General features: G+C 30.7%; 1 protein-coding gene across 1 annotated transcript in view; it reads left to right on the forward strand.

The window, feature by feature from the left end:
• The window catches only part of LOC119578465 (syntaxin-1A-like), an 8,807-nt gene extending 2,620 nt beyond the window's left edge, over positions 1–6,187 (forward strand). Inside the window, exons 5-6 of the mRNA XM_037926044.1 lie at positions 102–308; positions 1,791–6,187. Of these exons, the coding sequence (XP_037781972.1) occupies positions 102–308; positions 1,791–1,802 (219 nt within the window). The 3' untranslated portion in view covers positions 1,803–6,187. The remainder of the gene's footprint in view (positions 1–101; positions 309–1,790) is intronic.
• Positions 6,188–7,500: the final 1,313 nt, after the last annotated feature.

Genomic DNA, 7,500 nt, shown 5'->3' on the forward strand with positions numbered 1-7,500 from the left:
GTGCTTCAGAACAAGTGAGATCTGAATAGTGCAATCCGATATAAACCTGGGTCTCACGCAACCCAATCCTGGTATTTACTCAACATAATTTAACCCAACAGGATCTGGCATTGTTAGTGCACCAACAAGGAGAAACCGTCGACAGAATAGAGTCGCACATGTTTGAAGCGCAGGAGAGGGCCACCAAAGCCAAAGAACAGCTGCAAGAAGCCGTTGTCAACAAGAAGAAAGCTATGAAAAAGAAATTCATTCTATACATGATCGGAGCGACCTGCCTACTCGTTGTGGCTCTGATTATTATATTCAGTGTATGTGAATGCTAAATTTGATCTTTTCTTTTTTTTTTTGTCTTTTTCTTTTCTTTTCCTTCTTTTTATTTATTTATTTATTATATTGGTTTTTGAAATATAAGGAAAGAATTTACAAACAGTATATATATTTCCTCCTCAGGTGTTCACTTTGTGGTTATGATCATAAATGTTGAGCAGTTAATGAAGCTGAATTTAAGTCACTATTAGATATGGCCATTATATTATTTCTACAGTATAGCGATTAAGAAAAGTTAATTAAGCTCTTTACAGTAATCATGCAAATATTTCACTGATTAATCCAAGATAACCTCAGTATTTCTTTTCAACAACTAACAATTACTTGTTAATGTACTTTACTCTTTTTACAAAAATTGTTTTTGGCTAACATTACCATTTTAGAAGAATGTGTCAGCTGCCGTGGTAAGTCCCATAATAGGATTTGAAAATCTGTTTGATGTTGTCTAAATTGGTAAACTTCTTGCAATTTGTAGGCTTGTATACATGTTGCCAGTGTATTATGTTGTCTGTTGCCTCATTGAAGAAATTGCATTTATCTAAGAAATTGTATTGTGCTTAGTGTAGTTGCAGATCCAAATTAATTAGCGACGAGTACACATACTGTCCATTGTAGTTTAGTTTTCACACAGATGGCTCCAAAAGTCCTCAGCCACCAGAGGGTCAGTTAGTTGGTCCAAGTAACTTCACCGGAAATCCCCATTCCTTGATTTTTTTTACTTATTTATTTTTTTCTAATTCTATAAATATCAATACTGTTCTTATTATTGTTGATATTATGATTATCATGTTATTAAAGTACTAATGACTATATATATATATATATATATATAATATATATATATATATATATATATATATATATATATATATATATATATATATATATATATATTTTTTTAATCTCTCAAAAAATCAAGGAAAAGGGTAGACAAGTGGGATAGCTTGAACTAATAATTGATTCCTTGGTGACTAAGCAATTGTTAGCCATCTCTGTGTAAACAGAATTAATAAACTAAAATTACAGTGGACATGGCATACATTTTATGCCATCCGCAACCATTAGGGGAAATGAAGCTGTATAATGTTACATTTCGGGTTATGACAGAAAAAAACTAAACAGGGGCTAGATATAGAATGAGCTTTCATTTTATTTGTTTTTTGTTATTATTGTGACCTTTTTTCATATTTATGTTTACACATACTTTCACTTGGTATATAGTGTATCAGTGTTTTTACTTGAACTTGGGAATATTATGCATTGAAAAATAACTGAACATTGATTTAGAAAATTTACAGAAGTTATTGATTTTTAGAATTATTGCACAATAACCTGTTCATCTGAAATATAATAATAATGCTAATTTTTTTCTTTCTTTCGTACTCTTACATCTATGATTCACTTCATTTCTTTCTCTCGTATTTCTTATCAGTGGTATAACTAATTCAATTTTCATATTACAGTTTGTGGGCTGAGGAAGGCAGAGATCCCTACCCAGCATTGCACCCGTTGCATCATTGATCAAGAGGAAGGAAATAAATTGTCAGAGAGTGATATCCACGTTGTATGTTTTTAGGGTGAATATTTATTTAGTTTATTATTCCGAATGAAAGAATTACATTTTGCCATGGGGTCGGTCTTTAGGAATGTGTGGTTGGGTTTGAGTTGTGCATTTTGCATTTTAGAAAGTCAAAATAGTTAGTCTGACTGATATATTATTTAAAAGGTCATGCTTTGTCTATTTGGTATCCCATAATCCATTTTGTTTTCTTTCTTTTTTATGAGAACTGAAATCGGCTCTATATTTTGTACTAAATGAGAAGATAAGAATTATATTTTGCACAAATTTAAAGAATGACTATATATTTTGGAAGAATTATTATTATTATTATTATCATTATTATTACTAATATATATATTTTTTAAAGGTAGGTTAGAAATATTTACCACACCATCGATATTTTTGTGATATTAGGATATGTAGAGAAGAGAATGTATAATATTGCATATTTTTCGAATTGACCATGTATGGTGTACTGGATTATTTTTTTACCAATTTGACCTTTTATGTTGCACATGAAAGATTATTGTTCTAGGAATCTTCCAGGTAAGAAATCTGTATAAAGTATCTAATATTACAGTTGTATTGATTTTGATGATTTGGCACAAAGCGAGTAAGCTGCCAAAAACCTGTATTGGTTTGTTTTCTCCTAAGGGCAGAGATGTCTTCATGCATTGATGATGCACAAGAAACTAATATAGAATCTCTCTAAGAGAAGAATGTGTTCATAAATTAGTGGAAGATATATTTGTATTGATGCAGATTTCTTATTATTGTCATTATTATTATTATTATTATTATTACAATTATTATTATTACAGTCATTATTATTACAATTATTATTATTATTATCATTATTATTATTATTATTATTATTGTTATTATTATTATTATTGATGTTGTTGTTGATATTATTATTATTGTTATATTATTATTATTATTATTATTATTATTATTATCATTATTATTATTATTATTATTATTATTATTATTATTATTATTATTATTATTATTATTATTATTATTATTATTATACCAGACTGAATATCTGTTGGCAAATATATTTATTTTGTTTTCATTAATTTTACCTTTAGTCACAAGTATGCACTTGGATACAGACCAACACTTTTTCTTTTCTCGAACTTCCTTTTTTCTCTCTTTTCTGCAACATTATCTTTCCTTTTTTGTCTCTTCTTTTAAAAAAATCTTTCTGTGAATTATTTTGTCTTATGATAAGGAAGTATGTGATGTTTGTTAGAAAGCTGGTGTGATCATTGATGTTTTTTTGGCTTCATCATTTAACATATTTTCCTATTTATATATCTATTTCTCTTGGTGATCAAGAGCTTCATGCCTTATATAGTTATTGTCTGAGTGTGTTTCCTATCTTACAAAGGAGAGTTTTACAAGGAATATGGAGGGTTTTCCTCAAAAGAAATAACAATATCCTCAGGAAAGTTGTTTTTGTATCCAGATATTTCTATATGCATTGCATACCCAGTTTGATATTTGTTAGTTGAAGATTGTGGTATTTAGTTCTCAATTGTTCTACAAGTTGAAAATTTCACTTCAGCAGAGCAGAGGATAGAAATGACTAAAAGAAAAAGAAAATGTAGAACATATTTTCATTCTAGCAACATATATACTTCCTCTTCTTTTTATATGCCTTCAGCTTTGCTTTCTTCTCTTACCTTCTCTTATTCTTCTCTCTATTTTCTTTTGTTCCTTTAGTTTGGGACCCAACTGTTGCAACTATATTTTTAAGATGTTGAAGTAACAGCAATATATTTCACAAAAGTGCTTAGAGGCCTTGCCAGACATGGTATGGCAACTCATTAAGCTCCATTCCTCATTGTTGTTCCTGGTGATGTTATTATGTTAATATCATTTTGTTCTTATGTCTTAACCCTTTGCTGACGGGATGCCATGGCATGGCGGGACCATCTGCCGGGGGCACGTACGCACATGCCATAGAGTATGTATGGACATGCCATGATTTTTTTTTTGGTTACAATCACGGCAAAAGATTATTTTTTTGCCAGTGAAAGTGTGATTAAGTCGGTTTTAACACTTTCTCATTTTTACCATGCAACAAACAAAAAAATGCAACAAACCGACGATTTCAACTCCATGATGCCGCACAATGCTTATTTTATTCGGACTATAGACCGAATAATGATCAACTATGGAGTCTATATAACAACAAAAATACCCTTCAGTCTCGATTTATCAGGAAGTTTGGCAAGTAGAGACTGTAAAAAATAATGAAAACTGAAAATACAACATATCTTCGTAGTATTACGAAGAAACGGCATGGGATGCTGGTATTTGGCATGAGTGGTCGCGCATGCTAGGGCGACGATATAAGCCCCCGGCAGCGAGGCCCCGGCCTCTATGAATGCTACCCGTCAGTTATGGGTTAATTTGTTCATGATTTGTATAATGGTTCGAGTGTATTGCAGGTGTTGAAGGCATTGTATTCAATGACTTCAGGTACTCACTGTTAATATAGAAATTGTTTTGTTTGAGCATCATGAAGTCTTCAGAAAGAAAACATTATGTACTGTGTTCTCCCAGGAACATTGTCTCTCTTCTTTAGATATGTTGTTAGATTTCTTTTTATTGTTATTAGTGAATAACAGATTTGTTGTCAATATTTGCCAGGGACAAAGTGATTTTTTTCTTTCAAGAGAAAACCACACTTTGTTTCCTTTTGTATATTTGATAGTTAAAGCTGTTATATAGTAATCTGTATAGTTGATGATAATTTAAAAGTTAGGACGATCTTCATTATTCATTAATTCATAAATGTGCAAGCAACTATCATTTATTTTATTTTTTCTTCTTTCTATTTTTTTTCTTCTTTTTATAGGGGGATGATATCTGTTTATCTTATAATTAGATTTCTCAATTAATTAACACTTTTATATCATAACAGTTACTCAAAATTGTTTCATGGTTTGAATATATTGTTCATATTTGCAAATTTGTAAAGATAGGAAAATTTTCCTATACAAGAGCAAGGAAAAATTATTATCATTTAATTTTAACAAAGGAATTATGTGAAATTAATTGAATTTTAAGAACAATAACATTGCATTATAAACTACCATGTTGGTAGTATTATATTTGAGTTTCTTAATTGTATAACCTAAATACAAACTAAAAACATGCGTCTCACTTCCACAATCAGACATCACCTGTTTCATGTGCCTTCAAATTATTGTGCCTCTATTTATTATTTTTTCAAATACCGAATAATTGGATGCTAAAACGGTAAACTTTTAATCTGCTTTTAATCTCAATAAGCAACACTTGGAGAGAATTAGAAATCATATGAAATTCTTCCTATCTGAGAAAAAGCAGATAAGCAGGATTCTATGCATAGATAATGAAAGTGCTTGTGTTTTCCATTTACCATTTTTCATGTGTGGTTTCGTGCCCTTTATGTGTATGTGTATATTTGAATGAATGTGGTTGAAAATATGGAACAATAATGATTTGATACAATCTGCAATTATATGTTTTGTTTTATATATTTGTATATTTTATGAGATATAAGATTTGTGATCTGGTGGCAGCTTTTATAAAGTTTAAACCAATGGAAATTTTTCTTTTGTATGCTTGATTGTCAAAGTATGAATTAATGTTGACATATTGAATTTGTCATTATTTTTTTTTTAGAAATGCTAGGTTAAAATATTGGTTAATGACTACCAAGCTTTAGATGTTAAAACACAAGTATTCCACAATTGTATTTTAGCTTCCATGTATGTGTATTATATATATATATATATATATATATATATATATATATATATATATATATATATATATATATATATATATATATATATATATTTATTCATTAAAGCAAATCTGCTGGGAAATCTAATCTTTAAGATTAGAAAAACATCATATCAAATTTGATAAAAACAGCATATTTATTGGCTTGAATGTTCCCAGCTCCTTCCTCAGACATAATTTCCACAATATCCACATCATTCATTCATTTGCATGCTAAGGGTTAATGTAGCATGGTAGTAAAAGGGTTAATGTAGATTTATATTTGCACTTGTACTAAATACCTTGACTTGGCCTATACAAGGGACCAAAGACCTGAATATAACCTGGTGCCTTAATGTGTAGTTGTTAATGTTTCTTGAATGACTGAATCATGCATGTGTGGTAATAATGCAATAAAATGTACTTAATCCTGAAATACTTAATGCATTTGTGATGAATTATATAAAGCCTTGTTTTTTGTATCATCAATAATTAAAATTGGATATAATGGTACAGCTCTTTCACTATTTTTCCATTATGGTAATTGCTCATTTTCCTGTTGTTCAGATTGTATGTTACAAATTCTAACAGCGATGCATTGAAAATCATATACATAAAACTAACAAAATAATTATTTATATTTTAATTCATAAATAAGAAAACTTCCATTATCTTCTGTCATTCTATTTACTGACATTGAATTTATTGTTTTGTAGTAAATTGATATCACATAATACAAGTTTGATAATCAGATATAATAAAGACCTGAATTTACACAGTTCATTATACAATGATAATTTTACTTGGTAGATTAATGATAGAAAGAGTAGGATTTTAGCAGTGTTGGTATTTCTGCTGCTTGGGATAGATATAAGAGGGTTATACATTGTTTCTCACCCCCCAGTCTCTCCTTCTCTCACTTAGTCTTTCTCACTTTCTTACTGTCCTGTCCCTGCTTTACTGGAGGCCATACCTTCACTTTTCCTTACTTGGCCTTACTTGGCCTCTTTTCCTCTCCTTCCTCAGATGCGTAAATACCCTCTGTTAGATCTATTTACCCTCTGTCCTTAACTCTTTCCCTTCTGTCAATCATTATCTTACCCCTTTACTCTCCTTTTTTTTCTTTCACTACAATATTATATTATAATGCCAAATAACCATTGAAATCTAAGACATTTTGTTCTAATAAAGAACTTCTTTAAACCCCTCCCACCACTATACTGTACCATAGTGTTTTACGACCCTTGATGTCTAGCACATTTATCTGTTTCAAACATTAATTTTCTCTCTCTCTCTCTCTCTCTCTCTCTCTCTCTCTCTCTCTCTCTCTCTCTCTCTCTCTCTCTCTCTCTCTCTCTCTCTCTCTCTCTCTCTCTCTCTCTCTCTCTCTCCCTCTCCCTCTCTCTCTCTCCTTCCTTTGTTATGCGTTTTTCTCCAAAGATCTCAAAAATTACACAATTAACATGCTTGATAAAAACAAAAAGAACATGTAAATATAAGTAAAAGTAAATATATACACATAAACTACACTTATTTGTGTGTGGTGTGTGGGGTGGGGTTGGGTGGAGTGTGCGTGTGTGTGTGCATGCATGTGTGTATGTGCGTGTGCATGTGTGTGTATGCGTGTGTGTGTGTGTGTGTGTATGTGTGTGGGGCCATACAGAGACAGAGTGTGGGTGAATTACTATGACTGAGTAACTTAGGATAACTACTTCCACGGGTAGAAAATGGTAAAGATCAAAATGATTAACTTCACAAAGCAAAATAAGTAACAGACAGTTCGGTTAAAGCTCAACCAGAATCATTTGTTCTGGTGAATATCTGAT

Source organism: Penaeus monodon, chromosome 11 (genome assembly GCF_015228065.2).
Source record: "Penaeus monodon isolate SGIC_2016 chromosome 11, NSTDA_Pmon_1, whole genome shotgun sequence".
In the NCBI taxonomy this organism is placed as follows: Eukaryota; Metazoa; Arthropoda; class Malacostraca; order Decapoda; family Penaeidae; genus Penaeus; species Penaeus monodon.